Raw genomic sequence first — 20,218 nt, forward strand, 5'->3', positions numbered from 1 at the left:
TAGTATAATTATTAATGTGGAATGTATGTTTCTTGCTAAAGAACATTACTTTTTATCAAGTTGTTATGGGTGAATTTCCACTTTAACTATTTGCTGCAATTTATTGTACATTGTTGCCTTTCTTAAAATTAGCCCTAGTGTGTGTGTTTATTTTTTGGTCACCAGATATTTCTATGAAAGCTTCCTCTGACATTCGTGATGGAGTCCTCAGCGTAACGACAGAAGTGGACACAATGGAGGTGCCCAGCATACTGATCAGTGGAGAAAAAGGTAAAGTAAGACTTGTTCAGCATTTGTCCTACAGTCTTATTATGTCTGATGGTGCCCAAAAATGCTTTTATTATGCAGTTGTTTTTGGCTGTGGTTATGTGGGTATTTATCTGGCCTAAGTAATGCAGTGCAAACTAAAGCTTAAATAATAACTCCACTTTCATAGGGAAAAAAATCAGCAAATAAAGAAAAATAATATTACGACACAAATCATATTGTGATTGAACATTATTAAAAATTACCTTTCCTTTTCAATCTGCAGCTGTTGTAATTTTCTGAAAATGCAATCCAATATGGCTACCTGGAGGTGTTCTGTACACAGAATGTATACTGACCACACCCCAGAAACCTAATTTCCTGCTTGTGTGATTGGCTCACCAATTTTCCCAGAAGTCTGCCTAAGATACAAGTCAGATTTCTGTCATCCTCTGCAACACAAATGTAATTTTTTGGTGAGATACCCCCAATAGCAGCGAATCTAAAGGGATGCAGGCCCAGCGGCTTTCCTCATAAGAGCCCTGCAGCTGCACAGCTGATTGATATTTATAAAAACCACTCCCATTTGACCCACTCAGCACAGAGGTACAGAGAAACAAACAATGATTTCTTCAGAATAACAAAAGGTAGGAATCTGCAACAAAGTTTGTTAAAAATCCTTGTAATGTACACAAGTATTAAAAATAAATGAAAGAGAGGCGATAGCCTGTAGTGTCACCACATACAATAACAATAGGAAAGAGGATCAAATCAGTGCTACAGCAAAAAACAACATAAAATAACATACAACAAATAAGGACCATCAAATAAAGGCAAGTATTCAAGAATATAAAATGTGCATGAAAAAAAAGTGCAAACCATGCTTAAATAAAAGCACAAGTGAATAATAAAACACACATAGAGGTAGTGCAATATAAGTGGAAGAAAAAAACATATTCAAAAAGTATAATATAAGTCCATAAGGTTTGTGAAAAATTGTATCAAAAATATATATAAATCCACAAATAAAAATCGGCTACGAAAGACTGCGCATGATCGGGAGCTGCTAACGAAACGGAAGTTTATCATAAAAAAACAACAAAATGGATAATTCGTATCTATATTCGTTGCACTATGAACTGAGCACCGTCTCTTTCTCTCTCTCTCTCTCTCCATCTCAAAGGAGTGGCCTTGGGGTCACTCGTATACGTACTTACATCACACTCTACGAACAAACGTCCCAAGAACCTTAATGCACTGTAAACTAAAAACGGTTATGACCGCTGAGCAAGAGCTAGAATAATCGTACAATATTTAGTCCGATTTTCGTCAAGTGTGTACGAGCCTTTAGGCACAAATACATAAATAAGGGGAAGATTTTTTTTCTTTCATTCAAAATAGTGCCACTACCTCCAGGAAAACTATGCACAGTCCACGTGAACTCTTCATGGAATAACAGCCTTCTCTGTGTTCTCTAGAACATCTTGACTTATTTTGCACTTCACAATGCTTAATTGTGTAGCAATATTTCCAGGCCTTGAGCCTGGTGTGGGTCTGCCATTGTTACCGGAGACACCTCCAACACATTTAAATTGTGAACCCAGGAGTGAGAACTGAGACAATGACCATTCCGGTATCTTGGTTTTGTTTTGTTTTTTTATGTTGGGGATGGGAGAAGGGAATGAGTGGGATACTCCTCTGGCTCAACTAGGTTTAACTGGGACACTGCACAAAAAAATGCCTGTTGACTCTGTCTGGAGCCAGCTGAATGCCGGCCAACGCTTCCTGGCGCTTGAAGATACTAATCTGCTCAAAAGTGCTAGAACTTCAACTTTAACTTGCTTGTTAACTCTGAAGATCCAGAACTGTAATACATTTGACTCCTGACACTCTGTTTAGCGCTGAAGTCCAGTGAACAACTCCCTCCAGCCCTTCACTGACTGAGGTAGCTCCTTTTAACTGCTTCTGCTGCTGCAACTCTTAACACAGTACACATTAACTCTTCAGGGCCCAACTGCTGGTGCCCCCTTTAACCCTTCAGGGTCCTCTGACTAGGCACCCCCTTTACTGCTAGCTGACTCCTGGATCCCTAGAACCTTCTCCCGAGTAGTCCCCTCTACACTATGCAGACCCCCAGGGGCAGTTCACAGTACTCATGACTAGGGATGATCGAACTTTTCAAAAGTTCGGTTCGGCCAGTACATCCGAACTTCCCGAAAGTTCGGCCCGGATTTCAGAACCCCATTGAAATCAATGGGAATCAAAAAACACAATTTTGAAGCCCTAAAACCCAATAAATGCCCCTAAAAAGTGCCTAGGGTTCTGGGTCATACCCCAGGGACTATTAATCACACAAAAAAAAGTTCTTAAAAATTGTCATTTTTGATAGAGAGCCAATTATTGAAAAAAAAAAATAAGAATGTCTTTGGATTTAGTATCTGGGGGGTTTAAAAAAAGTACCTGTGAAGTTTCAGCTCTGTAGCATGTCCAGAACCATAAAAAAAGATTGTTTGTATTTTGTCACTTATAGAACAGGTTAGTGGCTTCTCTCTTTTCACACCTTGCCAGTTTAGTAGCAAGCGTTTTTTTTTTGGGCATTTTTTGGGGTCTTTTCAGGCAGGCAAAACATCTAAACATGTGTATAGAGGGTATATATACACACCCATGTATGTATATATACACCTCGCATGTCCAGAACCATAAAAAAAAAAAGATTGTTTGTATTTTGTCACTTATAGAACAGGTTAGTGGCTTCTCTCTTTTCACACCTTGCCAGTTTAGTAGCAAGCGTTTTTTTTGGGCATTTTTTTGGGGTTTTTGGAGGCAGGCAAAACATCTAAACATGTGTATAGGGGGTATATATATACACACCCATGTATGTATATATACACCTAGACATATATAGGTGTGATAGTAGCAGAAATATATGCTTGCGCTAATGAAATCATTTACACTAATATGGCTCCGCTCCTATCACACCTATATATGTCTAAGTGTAAAATACATATAAGTATGTGTGTGTATATACCACTATACACAAGTTCAGATGTTTTGCCTGCCTCCAAAGAACCCCAAAAAAATGCCCAAAAAAACGCTAGCGCCAAAAAAAACCAAAAAAAAAACGCCCAGGTGTGTTGTTGCAGGCATTTTTTGGGGGTTTTTGGTGGCAGGCAAAACATCTGTACTTGTGTATAGTGGTATATATACACACATACTTATATGTATTTTACACTTAGACATATATAGGTGTTATAGGAGCAGAGCCATATTAGTGTTAATTATTTCATTAGCGCAAGCATATATTTCTGCTACTATCACACCTATATATGTCTAGGTGTATATATACATATAAGTATGTGTGTATATATACCCGTATACACAAGTTCAGATGTTTTGCCTGCCTCCAAAAACCCCCAAAAAATGCCTGCAACAACACACCTGGGCGTTTTTTTTTTTTTCTGACGCTAGCGTTTTTTTGGGCATTTTTTGGCTCCATCCATCTTCCCAATAACTGACCAGCTTCCCTGTCCCTGCTGAAGAAAAGCCACCGCCATGTTTCATGATGGGCATGGTGTGTTCAGGGTGATGTGCAGTTTTAGTTTTCTGCCACATATTGGGTTTTGCTTTTAGGCCAAAAAGTTAAATTTTGGTTTCATTTGACCAGAGCACCTTCTTCCAGATGTTTCGCTGTGTCCCCCATAGGGCTTCTTGCAAACTGCAAACAGGACTTAAGGCTTTCTTTCAACAATGGCTTTCTTCTTGACACTCTCCCATAAAGGAAAAGGAATTGGCAGCACTCCAGGTTGAGTCAAAATCCAGATTTATTGACTGGACATCCAAATATGACAATCGTGACAAGGTAGACGCGTTTCACACACTGACTGTGTGCTTAATCATTACAAAGAAAAATGGATATAACATCTCAATACATACACACACAAAAATCCAATCATCAATTAAAAAAACAGGTGATACAAATAAGGGGTAAACCATTTTCCTAATTACCGAGGACACTGATAGACCCATAAAACATCTATGAAACCAGTGAAAAATCAAATGTGAATGCTGTGACACAAATGTGTATGAAAAAATATGTAAATGCAAAAAATCTGATAAAATCTAAATATGTATAAATTATGTATGAAAATTAAATGTGTTGTGATTAAAGATGTGGATAAAATTACCATTGTTTAATAATATGTGTCAATTATAAAATGAGAATAAAAATATACAAAAATACAAGGAATAGTGAATATATATATATTGATATCTGTACAATCCGATTATGTGAATATAAAACTATGAAATAGTTTGTTATTAAATTTTTCAATTTTAAAAAAATTTGTCAAATATATAAATCTATTCGTGCATATTAGTTGTATGGGTCAGAAGAAAATCGATCGTATAACATACACAGACCAAACGATATATGTACAATAAAAACAATTATTTCGAACAATATGGTTTTTAGGACAAAATAAACACATATGATCCTGTGTATATATGCATCAACCGGTCACCCATAAAAACAATTACAATCATATCATGGTGACCGGAGAGGGATATATAGTTCGAGGAGATCAAAGCTACATACATCAGATTATAACACTGGATACCGAACAAGATAGGGGATTCATAATTGTAAGATCTAATTGGAAAGATATATGGAGGGATAAGGGATCCATACATGGTAAGATCTAATTGTAAAGAATCCATAATTGGAAGGATATATGGAGGTATAAGGGATCCATACATGGTAAGATCTAATTGTAGAGAATCCATAATTGGAAGGATATATGGAGGGATATAGGCCTGGGAGATGAATAACTACGCAAAGTATATTTAATATTGTGCAGGATGATGGCCAAACATTTAAGCTCATTATTTAAATAAAATATAAAGTATATAATATATAATATTATAGTATATAATATAAACTCTGCAGTGTTGGCCATATCATGCTATAAACTCTTAGGGACGGACATCGAGATCTAGCCAGAGTTCAAAGGATCCGAGGGACAAAGCTAAATACACCAGACTTCAACACTAGATATTGTGCAAGACAGGGGGTCCATACATGGTAAGATCCAACTGCGGAGAATCCGCACATAAAAGGACATAAATATGGGTGATAAATAACTATGCAAAGTATCTTTAATATTATGTAGGATGATGGCCCAACCTCTAAGCTCATTATATAAATAACATGTAAAGTATAAGTAATATAAGTTTTCACGGAGGCGAGCCGGGGCATGCACCGGTGTGAGTCATCAGGCAATTACACCACCTTGAGCAGTGAGTTCTTGTCTCTTCAATTACTCTCCCATAAAGGCCAGATTTGTGGAGAGCACGACTAATAGTTGTCCTGTGGACAGATTCTCCTACCAGAGCTGCGGATCTCTGCAGCTCCTCCAGAGTTACCATGGGACTCTTGGCCGCTTCTCTGACTAATGCTCACCTTGCCCAGCCTGTCAGTTTAGGTGGACGGCCATGTTTTGGTAGGTTTGCAGTTGTGCCATACTCTTTCCATTTTCAGATGATGGATTGAACAGTGCTACATGAGATGTTCAAAGCTTGTGTTTTTTTTTTTTTTTATAACCTCCCCCTGCTTTAAATTCTCCACAACTTTATCCCTGACCTGTCTTGTGTGTTCCTTGGCCTTCATGATGCTGTTTGTTCACTAAGGTTCTCTAACAAACCTCTGAGGGCTTCACAGAACAGCTGTTTTTATACTGAGATTAAATTACACACAGGTGGACTCTATTTACTAATTAGGTGACTTCTGAATGCAATTGGTTCCTTTAGATTTTAGTTAGGGGTATCAGAGTAAAGTGGGCTGAATACAAATGCATACCAAACTTTTTAGATATTTATTTGTAAAACATTTTGAAAACCATTTATTATTTTCCTTCCACTTCACAATTATATGCCACTTTGGGTTGGTATATCACAAAAAATCCCAATCAAATACATTTACGTTTTTGGTTGTAACATGACAAAATGTGGAAATTTCAAGGGGTATGAATACTTTTTCAAGGCACTGTACCGTTTAAAAAAAAAAAAACTATCAGGCAGTTTCTTGTACTTGGACTGAGATTTAAAGTATAAGGGCCCTTTCACACTGGCAAACTCTGCCTGCTCAATGGGGGGATCTCTCTGCTGATTCCCGTTTAGCAGGCGGATGACAGGTTCATGTCCGCTCCGCTTATGCAGAGCGGACACGGACACTGCCAGCTTTCCTCTATGGGCGGTTGGATGTAAACAGTCCATTTATATCCCACTGTCATTGGAGCTGCCAGACAGATGAGGAACGGATCTCCCATCCATCTCTTTTTGACCAATAGGATCTAATCAGATGTCAGTGGGTGTAAACAGACACATGTCACTTTACATTCACGTTGAGGACAATGGGTGCTCTGATCGGATCTGCCTAAATAGTTGACAGGCGGTCCACCCATGTGAAAGGGGCCTAACTCTATCCAAAATTGAAAGTTACAATTTTTGTCAGGTTTTTATTTCTATTGTAGAAAATAATTAAAAAAGGCTTATTTTGTCATTTGTCATCCACCTAGTTATTAAAACATTATGAGGCTTTATTGATTTTTGATGATCATATAAAAACTTTAGGATAAAACATATCATAATCAACTATATAAAGTCACAGAAAACCATGCTGAGGACCACTCAAATTTAAACAATATACTCGAAGGACCTTTATACGTCCTATAAAAGGACTATGTATTATGTGCAAATCTGATGTTATATATTACCTAAACATAATTAAATATCTTCACATCATCCCATTGCAACATTGGTAATTAATTAGCTTACCTGCATTTCTTTTTTACTGACTGAAGCCTCGTACACACGCAACGATTATCGGCCGACCGATCGGCCGTCTTTTGTCCAGTGTTGTTGTGTTGGTTGAAATGTGCTCTAGACTTGCACTGGACTTTTGTTGGCCAACAAAAAACATCTTCAGAAGTGATGTCATGTGATGGTTTACTTTCCGTGTGTTTTTTCTTCTCTGAGCATGCCCAGTCTTGTTCATCAGATTTTTGTCTGCCGAAATCTGTACTGACTGACGAAAAATCGGCCGTTGTGGTGACGGCCAACAAAAATTTTATAGCATGCACACCAGATTTTATTCGGCCGAAAAGTCGCAGTCGGTTGTCGGAATCATCATACTAACAAGCCGACAATCAGCCGATCGGACGTTGGCCGAAAATTCACGGCCAACAATCGTTGCGTGTGTACGAGGCTTTCGTTTGCTACAATGCAAGGTACACAGTCTGGCCTTGTCTTCGCTTCCTACAATCAATGTGCTGGGGCTTATTGGCTCCCTGAGATTTTTGATACATCTTCTGACTCATTCAAACAATCAATATTATCATGCAAACGGCTGCTATATGGATAACTACTTTATAATCTGTTTTCTGGCAGTAAGTTTATCAGCTTGCTGAACTTGTGATACATCTGTTTACATGCATTGACTTTGGCTTAAAGTGGTTCTAAAGGTTCCATTTTTTCCCCTTAAATACATTATACTTACCTGCTCTGTGAAATGTTTTTGCACAAAGCAATTCTGATCCTCCTCTTCATGGGTTCCCTGTGGGCGATTCTGGCCCCTCCCCCTTGCTGAGTGCCATAGCAAGCTGCTTGCTCTGGGGGCACTCGTGTGTGCTTGTTCCCGAGTCGCCTCTGTGTGTCTATGGGACACACAGAGCATGGCACGGTACTGCCCCGTATTGTGGGGGGGGGGGGGCTGCGAGGGGGAGTTGCGCACTAAAGGTTTTTTACCTTTATGCATAGAATGTATGAAGGTAAAAAACCTTCACCCTTTACAACCACTTTAAGCCTGGTGCACACTGGCATTCAACCCAGCAGCCTGAACTAAATAAAATGGAGGAATGCGGGAGTAACTAACTATGCAACGTTAGTATAGCGATCTCTCCACTGAGCTATACTCACCAAAACATACACTGAAACAACATACCGGTCAGCCCTCACAGCCATTGGCTGCAAGTGCTGATTGGATCCCGATTGGCAGCTTGCTTTCCAGCATGCCTGTTCAGACAGGCTGCTGGACACACAGGCCAAATGTCAGCCGGTTTCCATTGAACCGGCCGATGGAAACCAGCTGACATTTGGCCTGTGTGTCGATGGTTGATATTTGATTGGTGTGTACCAGGCTTTAATTAACTGTCGAATGTGCATGATACGCTCATTTTGCTATGTTTTTGCCTGCTGCAATTAGCTGTTGAGACTGAATATACTGGCTTGCTGAGACTTGTGATACATCTGCTGATTAATATTCCTGTTGCAGTTGGATCAGTGATGGAATTTACAAGCTTTGGAACTAAAATAATCAATTGCCATCAATTAATATGTTGCAATGGAATGGTGTTGAGATATTTAAAGTGGATGTAAACCCTCACATTGACCCAGTGAAGTGAAAAGCCTCAGATGATACACAAAAATGAAAGAAATCTCCCTACACATTTTTGTTTGTATATCTGCTCTCTTCAGCTTTCTATACTGTTTAGAAAGTGAACATCGTGTTGCAATTTTTCTTTCTGTTCCAGCACTGGGTGTGGGTGTGGAGTCTTGGCATACATTGTGTGACAGCTGATTGGAGGAAAGGCACACACCCCTGCTCTACATAGTGTGACAGGAAGTTAGGTAAATCTGTGAGTGTTGTCACAGATGGGAGATACACTTCTGCTTGGTTTAGACAATTCACCATTTACTATAGGGTGTCGGCTGCAGAAGCCAGCAGAAATGTCTAAAGACGTTGAACAGACTTCAGCTGTTCAGAATGAGGAAGTTAAGGCCTCTATAATTTGTCCAGAGGAAGTCTACAGATGGCTGCCTCCTGAAGCTGTGTGAGCTGGGGATAGGAGAGCAGTCACATGAATGCATCCTGAAGCGATGTGCGCTGAGAAGGATAAAAAGACTGAAGACTTCTCAAGGTGAGGTCTTGGATTGTTTTCTATGTGGAGAGAAAAACAATGAACATTTTCCAAAGGGAAGAAACAATGAACTATTTCTATGTGAAGAGAAAAATAAATGGACTATTGATGGTTTGCTGTAGGATCAGCAAAGTCTGCCCAACAGTAGGTTGGGGACAGACTCCGTAGGTAGGTTCCTGTGTGTGAGAAGGTAGCCGCCCACAGTGGCAAGGATTTATTTTGTGTTTTATTTTATTTTTGATGTTTTGATGCTTGCACTTGTGTGAAGAAAAAATGCAAGAATAAAACCATACACTGTTGTTTGCAACCACTTCTCGGCTATATCCCTGTGTAACGAACCCCAAAGGGGGTCATCCACACCCGCCACTGAGCTAATCCCTCACAATAGGCAGAGGAAGGAAGAAACATGCAGGGCTGTGCTGCGAATAGACCAGCTCTCTGCTAATCTATCTCTATGCACCCACCCGGACACAAATTCCCAGCTGCTTTTATCTCCTGTGTCAAAGAACTTGCCAGAAGTTATCGTTCTGATAATAGAGGAACTAAGTGGTAGAAAGACTCGGGACTTAGGGCTCTGGAGAGAGATAAGTAAACACTACAGTTATATGTGCCTAGGTCAAATTTCATGAATAGGATTTACATACACTTTAAGCAACTTTAGGTAGATTATAGCAATACCTCTATGAACTGGCATGCGATTGTGATTTGCACATAATACAAAATACATTTATTTGAGAATCAATTGGATATATTGTTTACGTTTGATCACAGTGAATGGTTCTCAGCATGGCTTCCTGTGACTTTAAATACCTTTTTAAAATACACTGCCTGGCCAAAATAAAGTTGCCACCTGCAATTAACTAAGCAACTAACTAAACTAAGCATGCAGTATCTATTTTATTGGATAGTTACTGCATGTGCCCAAAGAATGAGGTCAGCTGACTACCTGAATATACAGAATGACCAGGTTATTCCACCAATGGATTTTTTCTTCCTTGATGGCACGGGCATATTCCAAGATGAAAATGCCAGGATTTATCAGGCTCAGATTGTGAAAGAGTGGTTCAGAGAGCATGAGACATCATTTTCACACATGGATTGGCCACCACAGAGTCCAGAACTTAATCCCATTGAGAATCTTTGGGATGGGCTGGAGAAGGCTTTCATCAATACAATATCTTGGTGAAAAATTAATGAAACACTGGATGGAAATAAATCTTGTGACGTTGCAGAAGCTTATCGAAACGATGCCACAGCATATGCATGCCGTAATCAAAGCTAAAGGCGGTCCAACGAAATATTAGAGTGTGACATTTTTTTTTTTTTTGGTGGTGACTTTTTTTTTTTTTTTCCGGGCAGTGTATATTTACATTACTAATTGTTTTATATATATTAATACATGTTTTTGAGCCTGTGTGGGTTTGATGTTGCAGATATTTAAATTACTACATTTTTTGTTTGATCCAATGGGTTTCTCTTAGATCATGATTCTTTTACATTAATAATAATGTTTTAATACCCTTAGGCACCTTTCACCGGAGCGGCTTGATCAGGTCCGTTTGTTAATATTTCCGGACCTTCCATTTTCGTCTATGGCATAGGTGGATGCAAATGGACTTGTGTCCGATCCGGAAATAAAACAAATGGAAGGGGATCCGTTCCCCTCCGTCTGTCCGGATTGGAAGTCTAAACAGACAGCCAGTCCGTTTGTATCCAACTGCCCATAGATCAAAGTGTCATCCAGCCACCCCACTCAGCTCACCAGCAGATCAGTAGACAGATCCCCTGCTGAGAAAAACAGATCCAGTCCGTGTGAAAGGGACCTTAGAAGGATGACTATATAAGCCTTTTTGAAATTTTTCACTACAAATAGTGTTTGTAAATAGATTTTTTTCCACCATTTTTTGTTGAGATGATTTTATACTGATAGATCTGTATCCCATATATGAGAAGTCATATACGCATCCTTTGATAAAGGGGTTTTTATTACTTGATGCACTGGGGAGATTTCCCTCACTTCCTGTCTCTTTGATGCCTGTTCATGAAATGGATCAGACTGAAGAACAGTAAAAAAAAAAAAAAAAAAAAAACAAGGAAAACCAAGATGCACTTAGCATGATCCCATGCTTACTAAATAAATTGCATGCCAATCTAGCTGAAAAGGGAGGCAATGAGCAGGATAAGCATGTCTAGGATATACCCTGATAGTCCTGCAGCTGAATGGCAGACAAGGATGATTAGGACCCGAACCCCCCCTCCCCCCTCCCAAACTGGACAGTGAGGGGAATTCAGCATACCAATGGGATCAGCTGTCTGTTCTATACTCCATGCCAGCTCATATGCCCTACTACAGAACCTTACTGGTTCTGAGTGCATTTATCCCTCTACCAGGAAGACTGTTGGAAATCTAAAAAATAAGGGTATTAGAGGCTAATATCAAGAATGTTTCAGGTTCTTTCACTATTTTAATTTAAAAACAAATTGCATTAATGAACCTATAACTGCATTATTTGTTTTAATCTGCTTTAGGCACACTGGATGATCTCAGCCTAATCTGGGAACAAAATACCCAACGCTATGATTAACAGCTGTCAGCTAGCCACATTAAATGCAATATGATTGTCAAAATATATACATTGCATGCATATGACACTTTTGTAAATATGCAGTAAGTATTCTATATTGGTGGTAGACTTAGACAAAAGATTGTTTTTACAACTATCTTTTCCTCCCTAGATGGTGCAGTTTTGATAGCCTACAAAGACCTTGCATCCAAGATAAATGGGAATTTTATCAGCAACATGAGAGATCCTGAAGAGAATGATCTAATTACGGTTAACTCAAAGGTGGTATCTGGAGCCATCACAAGCTATGATCCAGAAAAGTTCAGTCAACCAGTGATTTTCAAGCTTTTCCAAATCAAGGTCATTAGCAGTGCTATTTCACCATTTCACAATAATTCTAACCAGAGATTATTAACCTTGATGTGTTGTTTTCATTCATTGGCTCACATCCTGATCACTGAAATGTTTGTGCATTTTTCTTTCAGCCTCGACTTCGCTTTTACAAATTGCATTGCGTATTTTGGGACCCCGAAAATAATGGCTGGTCTGATGAAGGATGCAAAACTGAAAACTCTAATCAGACGCACACTACCTGTTCCTGCAGCCATCTCTCTAGCTTAGCAATCATTATGGCTCCACACGAACTTAAGGTAATAATAGTATCATTAACAAAAATGAAGTAGAGATAGCCTCCAGAGGGGCCGCTGCAAATTCTCTCTTACTTGCTCAGAGGCTGACAGGTCCAGATACTAGTTCCAGATCACACCGACAAACACAGGCTCAGTTTAATGGTGTCTTTTTGTAGTTTTATTGAAGTACTTGAACAGGAGAGAGGAATGAAGGTGCAGGAAACTCAAAACTTCAAGCAGGTACAAGAGGACAGATTCTAAAGCAAAAATCCTTAAATATTGCTGAGACTCTGTACAAGCAGTCACAGCCATTGTAGCTACCTGTGATTAGTGATGGATGAACATCGGCCGGGGCGGTTCGCTAATGTCAGCCGCAAATTTTCTCAAAGGTCGGCGAACTGCGAGTTTGCGGCAGGCCCCATTGACTTTAATGGGAGGCGAACTTTAAAAACCTTTAGGTCATATTTTCATAAAAGACTTACTAGCTGTGCATAAATAGTCCCAGCACATGGAAAATGTCATAACAGAAGTATTGCAATTGGAAAAGTTGCCCCAAAAAATAATTATTTTTTTTTACAGCAAATTTTTTTTTTTTTTTTCATAAATCAGCCAAAACTGACAGCAGCCGGTAAATACATGTCAAATACATATGGGGTCCATTCACACATCTGTAAAATGGGTCCGCATCCATTCCAAAATTTGGCAGAACATTTACAGACCCATTGATTTTCAATTCCAGTCTGAAAAATTAGGCATTCACAGGATACAGAAGTAAGTGTCGGCCCGTATAGGCCCCAAAAATTAGACCACATGGTTTACCTGACAGCAAAGAACGTAGTATTTGGTGGCTGGAGGTACATTAGGCATTCACAGTATACAGAAGTAAGTGTCGCCCATTCCAGGCCCCAAAAATTAGCCCACATGGGTTTACCTGACAGCTAAGAACATTGTATTTGGTGGTTGAAGGTACATTAGGCATTCAAAGGATACAGAAGTGTCGGCCAGTATTGGCCCCAAAAATTAGCCCACATGGGTTTACCTGACAGCAAAGAATGTAGTATTTGGTGGCTGGAGGTACTTTAGGCATTCACAGGATACAGAAGTAAGTGTTGCCCATTCCAGGCCCCAAAAATTAGACCACATGGGTTTACCGGACAGCTAAGAATGTTGTATTCTGTGGCTAAAGGTACATTAGGCAAATACAGGATACAGAAGTGCGTGTCAGCCAGTATTGGCCCCAAAAATTAGACCACATGGGTTTACCTGACAGCTAAGAACGTAGTATTTGGTGGCTGGAGGTACATTAGGCATTCATAGGATACAGAAGTAAGTGTCGGCCATGAAAGGCCCCAAAATTAGCCCACATGCGTTTACCTGACAGCTAAGAACGTAGTATTTGATGGCTGGAGGTACATTAGGCATTCACAGGATACAAAATTAAGTGTCGGCCAGTATAGGCCCCAAAAATTAGACCACATGAGTTTACCTGACAGCAAACAACGTAGTATTTGGTGGCTGGAGGTACATTAGGCATTCACAGGATACAGAAGTAAGTGTCGGCCAGTATTGGCCCCAAAAATTAGCCCACATGGGTTTACCGGACAGCTAAGAACGTAGTATTTGATGGCTGGAGGTACATTAGGCATTCACAGGATACAGAAGTAAGTGTCGACCAGTATAAGCCCCAAAAATTAGACCACATGGGTTTACCTGACAGCAAAGAATGTAGTATTTGGTGGCTGGAGGTACATTAGGCATTCACATGATACAGAAGTAAGTGTGGGCAATGAAAGGCCCCAAAAATTAGCCCACATGCTGACAGTTAATAACGTAGTATTTGATGGCTGGAGGTACATTAGGCATTCACAGGATACAGAAGTAAGTGTCGGCCAGTATTGGCCCCAAAAATTAGACCACATGGGTTTTACCTGACAGCAAAGAACATAGTATTTGGTGGCTGGAGGTACATTAGGCATTTACAGGATACAGAATTAAGTGTTGTCCATTCCAGGCCCCAAAAATTAGACCACATTGCTTTACCTGACAGCAAAGAACGTAGTATTTGGTGGCTGGAGGTAGATTAGGCATTCACAGGATACAGAAGCAAGTGGCAGGCAGTATTGGCCCCAAAAATTAGCTCACATGGGTTTAACTGACAGCAAAGAACGTAGTATTTGATGGCTGGAGGTACATTAGTCATTCACAGGATACAGAAGTAAGTGTCGGCCTGTATAGGCCCCAAAAATTAGCTCACATGGGTTTACCTGACAGTTAAGAACTTAGTATTTGGTGGCTGAAGGTACATTAGACATTCACACAGTATACAGAAGTAAGTGTCGGCCTGTATTGGCCCCAAAAATTAGCCCACATGGGTTTAACTGACAGCAAAGAACGTAGTGTATTTGATGGCTGGAGGTACATTAGTCATTCACAGGATACAGAAGTAAGTGTCGGCCTGTATAGGCCCCAAAAATTAGCTCACATGGGTTTACCTGACAGTTAAGAACTTAGTATTTGGTGGCTGGAGGTACATTAGGCATTCACAGGATACAGAAGTAAGTGTTGGCCAGTATAGGCCCCAAAAATGAGTCCACATGGGTTTACCTGACAGCTAAGAATGTTGTATTCTGTGGCTGAAGGTACATTAGGCATTCACAGGATACAGAAGTAAGTGTCGGCCATAAAAGGCCCCAAAAATTAGCCCATATGGGTTTACCTGACAGCTAAGAACATAGTATTCTGTGGCTGAAGGTACATTAGGCATTCACAGGATACAGAAGTAAGTGTCGGTCAGTATTGGCCCCAAAAATTAGCCCACATGGGTTTACCTGACAGCAAAGAACGTTGTATTCTGTGGCTGGATGGTATATTAGGCATTCACACAGTATACAGAAGTGTCGGCCTGTTTAGGCCCCAAAAATGAGCTCACATGGGTTTAACTGACAGCAAAGAACGTAGTATTTGGTGGCTGGAGGTACATTAGGCATTCACAGGATACAGAAGCAAGTGGCAGGCAGTATTGGCCCCAAAAATTAGCTTACATGGGTTTAACTGACAGCAAAGAACGTAGTATTTGATGGCTGGAGGTACATTAGGCATTCACAGTATACAGAAGTAAGTGTCGGCCTGTATAGGCCCCAAAAATTAGCCCACATGGGTTTAACTGAAAGCAAAGAACGTAGTGTATTTGATGGCTGGAGGTACATTAGGCATTCACACAGTATACAGAAGTAAGTGTCAGCCTGTATTGGCCCCAAAAATTAGCCCACATGGGTTTAACTGACAGCAAAGAACGTAGTGTATTTGATGGCTGGATGTACATTAGTCATTCACAGGATACAGAAGTAAGTGTCGGCTTGTATAGGCCACAAAAATTAGACCACATGGGTTTACCTGACAGCTAAGAACGTAGTATTTGGTGGCTGGAGGTACATTAGGCATTCACAGGATAAAGAAGTAAGTGTCGGCCAGTATAGGCCCCAAAAATTAGCCCACATGGGTTTACCTGACAGCTAAGGACGTAGTATTTGGTGGCTGGAGGTGCATTAGGCATTCACAGAAAAAATAATTGTCGGCCATGAAAGGCCCCAAAAATTTGGCATTCCATGGACATGAAATGCCTTCTATGCCGCTGTATTTAGCGAAGACAAGGACCAGGAAATGCTGTGGGTGGATAGCAGTCTGGTGGATATTTGTGGCCTGGCATGAGGAATTTCAATGAAACATGGTCTACTGGTCACATGTGTTGAATTCTTTAGAGATCCATGCCTCATTCATTCTTATAAATGTGAGGTAGTCTAGACTGTCATGAGCTAGGTTAGTGCGCTTGTCGGTCACGATCCCCCCTGGTGCGCTGAACGTCTTTTTGGACAGGACACTGGACAGGGGGCAAGCCAACATTTCCATTGCAAATTGTGCAAGCTCTGGCCAGAGGTCAAGCCTGCCCACCCAGTAGTCCAGGGGTTCATCACTCCTAAGAGCCTCCACATCAGCCATTAACCCGATGTAGTTCGACACCTGTCGGTCTAGGCGTTCCCTGATGCTGGATCTGGAGTAGAGATGTATAGAACTGTTCGCCGGCGAACAGTTCCCGGCGAACTTAGCATGTTCGCGTTCGCCGCTGCCGGCGAACATATACGATGTTCGGTCCGCCCCCCATAAGACATCATTGAGGCAAACTTTGACCCTGAACTTTACAGTCAGCAGACACATTTCCAGCCAATCAGCGTACCTCCCTCCCACACCCTCCCACCTCCTATAAATAAGCAAGGGCAGCATCCATCTTAGATCATTCTGAAGCAGTGTGTGTAGTGAGAATAGGGAGAGAGCTGCTGCTGCTGCTGCTGCTGTTAAGCTAGGGACAGTTAGTCAGTGTTCCTGGTCTTGCAGTGTTCTTGGTCCACTACTGCTGTAATATCAGCACCCCAAAAAGCCCTTCTAAGGGCTGGTATTTGTGGTTTTTTTTTTTATATATATATATATATATATATACCTAGCGTCCCCAAAAGCCCTTTTAAGGGCTGGTAATTGAGTTGTTTCTTCATATATATATATATCTATATCTATCTAGTGTCCCCAAAAGCCCTTTTAAGGGCTGGTAATTGAGGATTTTTTTATTTTTATATATATACATATATATATATATATAGTGTCCCCAAAAGCCCTTTCAAGGGCTGGTAAGGTAATAGATTTTTTTCTTTATATATATATATATATATATATATATATATATATATATATATATATCTATTGTACACTGCAGTTGCCTGCCCGCTGTGTGTGAGAGGCCACAGACCTACCACAGACTGTACTGTGTGCACACCACACTCATTTCGGGTGGCACAGGCACAGTACCTGGCATTTTAAAAAATATTTTTTTTTTCTCTGTCATAATTGCAGTGAGTGCTGTGTCAGGTCCACAGAGTGCACTGTACCCACTGCAGTGCACTGCCCACCACTGATATATATACGTTGGCACAGCATCTTGTTGCAATAAATTGAAAAAAAAAATATTTTTTATTATTGCAGTTGCCTGGGCTGCCAGTGACTGTCAGGTCCACAGAGTGTACTGTGCCCACTGCAGTGCCACTGTGTGCCCACCCACCACTGATATATAAGGTGGCACAGCAGCTTGCAAAGTAAAAAAAATATATATATTTTTTTAAATTGCAGTTGCCTGGGTGCCAGTGACTGCTGTCAGGTCCACAGAGAGTGTACTGTGCCACTGCCCACCCACCACTGATATATAAGGTGGCACAGCAGCTTGCAAAGTAAAAAAAATATATATATTTTTTTAAATTGCAGTTGCCTGGGTGCCAGTGACTGCTGTCAGGTCCACAGAGAGTGTACTGTGCCACTGCCCACCCACCCACCACTGATATATAAGGTGGCACAGCAGCTTGCAAAGTAAAAAATATATATATATATTTTTAAATTGCAGTTGCCTGGGTGCCAGTGACTGCTGTCAGGTCCACAGAGAGTGTACTGTGCCACTGCCCACCCACCACTGATATATAAGGTGGCACAGCAGCTTGCAAAGTAAAAAAATATATATATATTTTTTAAATTGCAGTTGTCTGGGTGCCAGTGACTGCTGTCAGGTCCACAGAGAGTGTACTGTGCCACTGCCCACCCACCACTGATATATAAGGTGGCACAGCAGCTTGCAAAGTAAAAAAAAATATATATATTTTTTAAATTGCAGTTGCCTGGGTGCCAGTGACTGCTGTCAGGTCCACAGAGAGTGTACTGTGCCACTGCCCACCCACCACTGATATATAAGGTGGCACAGCAGCTTGCACTCATAGTACAACAGTAACAACACATTAAAAAAAAAATGACAGGCAGAGGCAGGCCACCCCGCAAGGGCCGTCGTGGTCGTGGTGCTGTGATTTCCTTAGGCTCTAGAATAATGCCCAGTGTTCAGAGGCCACCACAGCCCCTGAACTCAAAAAATTCTGAGGCCATAGTTGACTGGCTTACACAGGACACCCAATCGTCTACAGCTTCCGCTCGGAACCTTAATGCACCATCCTCCTCCAGCTCAGCTTCGGGCACCTCTCAATTTACCACTCGCCAGCCCGCCGGCACCACCACCAACACTAGCACCACAGCGGCTTCACTTGATCCGTCAGAGGAGTTATTTTCACATCAGTTTGAAGAAATAAGTGATGCGCAACTATTAGTGCCAGAGGATGTAGATAACGGGGATATGTCTCAGTCAGGCAGCATTATACACATGGACGTACATTGTGATGATGATGATGTTGTACCTGCTGCTGCTGCCTTTGCTGAGTTGTCAAGTGAAGCGGCTGATGATGACGATGTGTCTGTGGATGTCACCTGGGTGCCTGCTCGAAGAGCAGAAGAAGAGGGGGAAAGTTCAGATGGGGAGACAGAGAGGAGGAGGAGACGAGTTGGAAGCAGGGGGAGGAGGTCATCGCAAGGAGCTAGTGGCGCAGTCAGACAGCATGTAGATTCGGCACCCGGGGTCAGCCAGACAGCACGCCAATCAACGCAAGCTGTTGCCACCACCAGAATGCCGTCCTTGCAAAGCTCAGCAGTGTGGCATTTTTTTTGTGTGTCTGCCTCTGATATCAGCGATGCCATTTGTAACCTGTGCCAAAAGAAACTGAGTCGTGGGAAGTCCAACACCCACCTAGGTACAACTGCTTTGCGAAGGCACATGATCTCACATCACAAACGCCTATGGGATCAACACATGAGTAAAAGCAGCACACAAACTGAAAGCCACCATCCTCCTCCTGGTCCAGCATCTTCAGCCACGTCAACCACTGCTGTCCCCCATGCCCCCTATCAACAACCCGCCCCTCCGCCTCTCACCTTCAGCAGTTCCTGCTCGTCACCTGCCCACAGTCAGGTGTCTGTGAAGGAAATGTTTGAGCGCAAAAAGCCAATCTCGCAGAGTCACCCCCTTGCCCGGCGTCTGACAGCTGGCTTGTCGGAACTCTTAGCCCGCCAGCTTTTACCATACAAGCTGGTGGAGTCTGAGGCCTTCAAAAAATTTGTCGCTATTGGGATACCGCAGTGGAAGGTACCCGGCCGAAATTATTTTTCACAAAAGGCAATCCCCAACCTGTACTCTATTGTGGAAAAAGAAATCATGTCACGTCTGGCACACAGTGTTGGGGCAAGGGTCCATCTGACCACTGATAGCTGGTCTGAAAAGCACGGTCAGGGCAGGTATATAACGTACACTGCGCATTGGGTAAACCTGCTGGCGGCTGCCAAGCATGGAATGCGTGGCTCTGCTGCAGAGGAGTTGGTGACACCGCCACGACTTGCAGGCAGGCCTGCTGCCACCTCCTCTACTCCTCCTACTCCATCCTCTTTGCTAACCTCCTCGGCTGAGTCCTCTTCTGCTGTTGCGTCTTGCTCCACACCAACTGCACCCCCCCAGCTCCCCAGGGGCTATTCCACATGCCGGATACGACAGTGTCACGCTGTCTTGGGGTTGACTTGCCTGAAAGCAGAGAGTCACACCGGACCAGCACTACTGTCCGCCCTGAATGCACAGGTGGATCAGTGGCTGACCCCGCACCAACTGGAGATCGGCAAAGTGGTGTGTGACAACGGGAGCAATTTGTTGGCGGCATTGAATTTGGGCAAGTTGACACATGTGCCGTGCATGGCACATGTGTTGAATCTGATTGTGCAACGTTTTGTGCAGAAGTACCCAGGCTTACAGGACGTCCTCAAGCAGGCCAGGAAGGTGTGTGGCCATTTCAGGCGTTCCTACACGGCCATGGCGCACTTTGCAGATATTCAGCGGCGAAACAACATGCCA

The 20,218-nt window shown here is 41.8% G+C and overlaps 1 protein-coding gene across 1 annotated transcript in view; it reads left to right on the forward strand.

Annotated features, from left to right (window-relative positions):
* LOC309552133 (adhesion G protein-coupled receptor E1-like) overlaps positions 1-20,218 on the forward strand; it is a 151,249-nt gene that overhangs the window by 70,081 nt on the left and 60,950 nt on the right. The window contains exons 6-8 of the mRNA XM_082252941.1: positions 166-270; positions 11,955-12,142; positions 12,268-12,432. Of these exons, the coding sequence (XP_082109067.1) occupies positions 166-270; positions 11,955-12,142; positions 12,268-12,432 (458 nt within the window). The remainder of the gene's footprint in view (positions 1-165; positions 271-11,954; positions 12,143-12,267; positions 12,433-20,218) is intronic.

Source organism: Pelophylax lessonae, assembly GCF_965119305.1.
Source record: "Pelophylax lessonae genome assembly, chromosome: 4".
Lineage (NCBI taxonomy): Eukaryota > Metazoa > Chordata > Amphibia > Anura > Ranidae > Pelophylax > Pelophylax lessonae.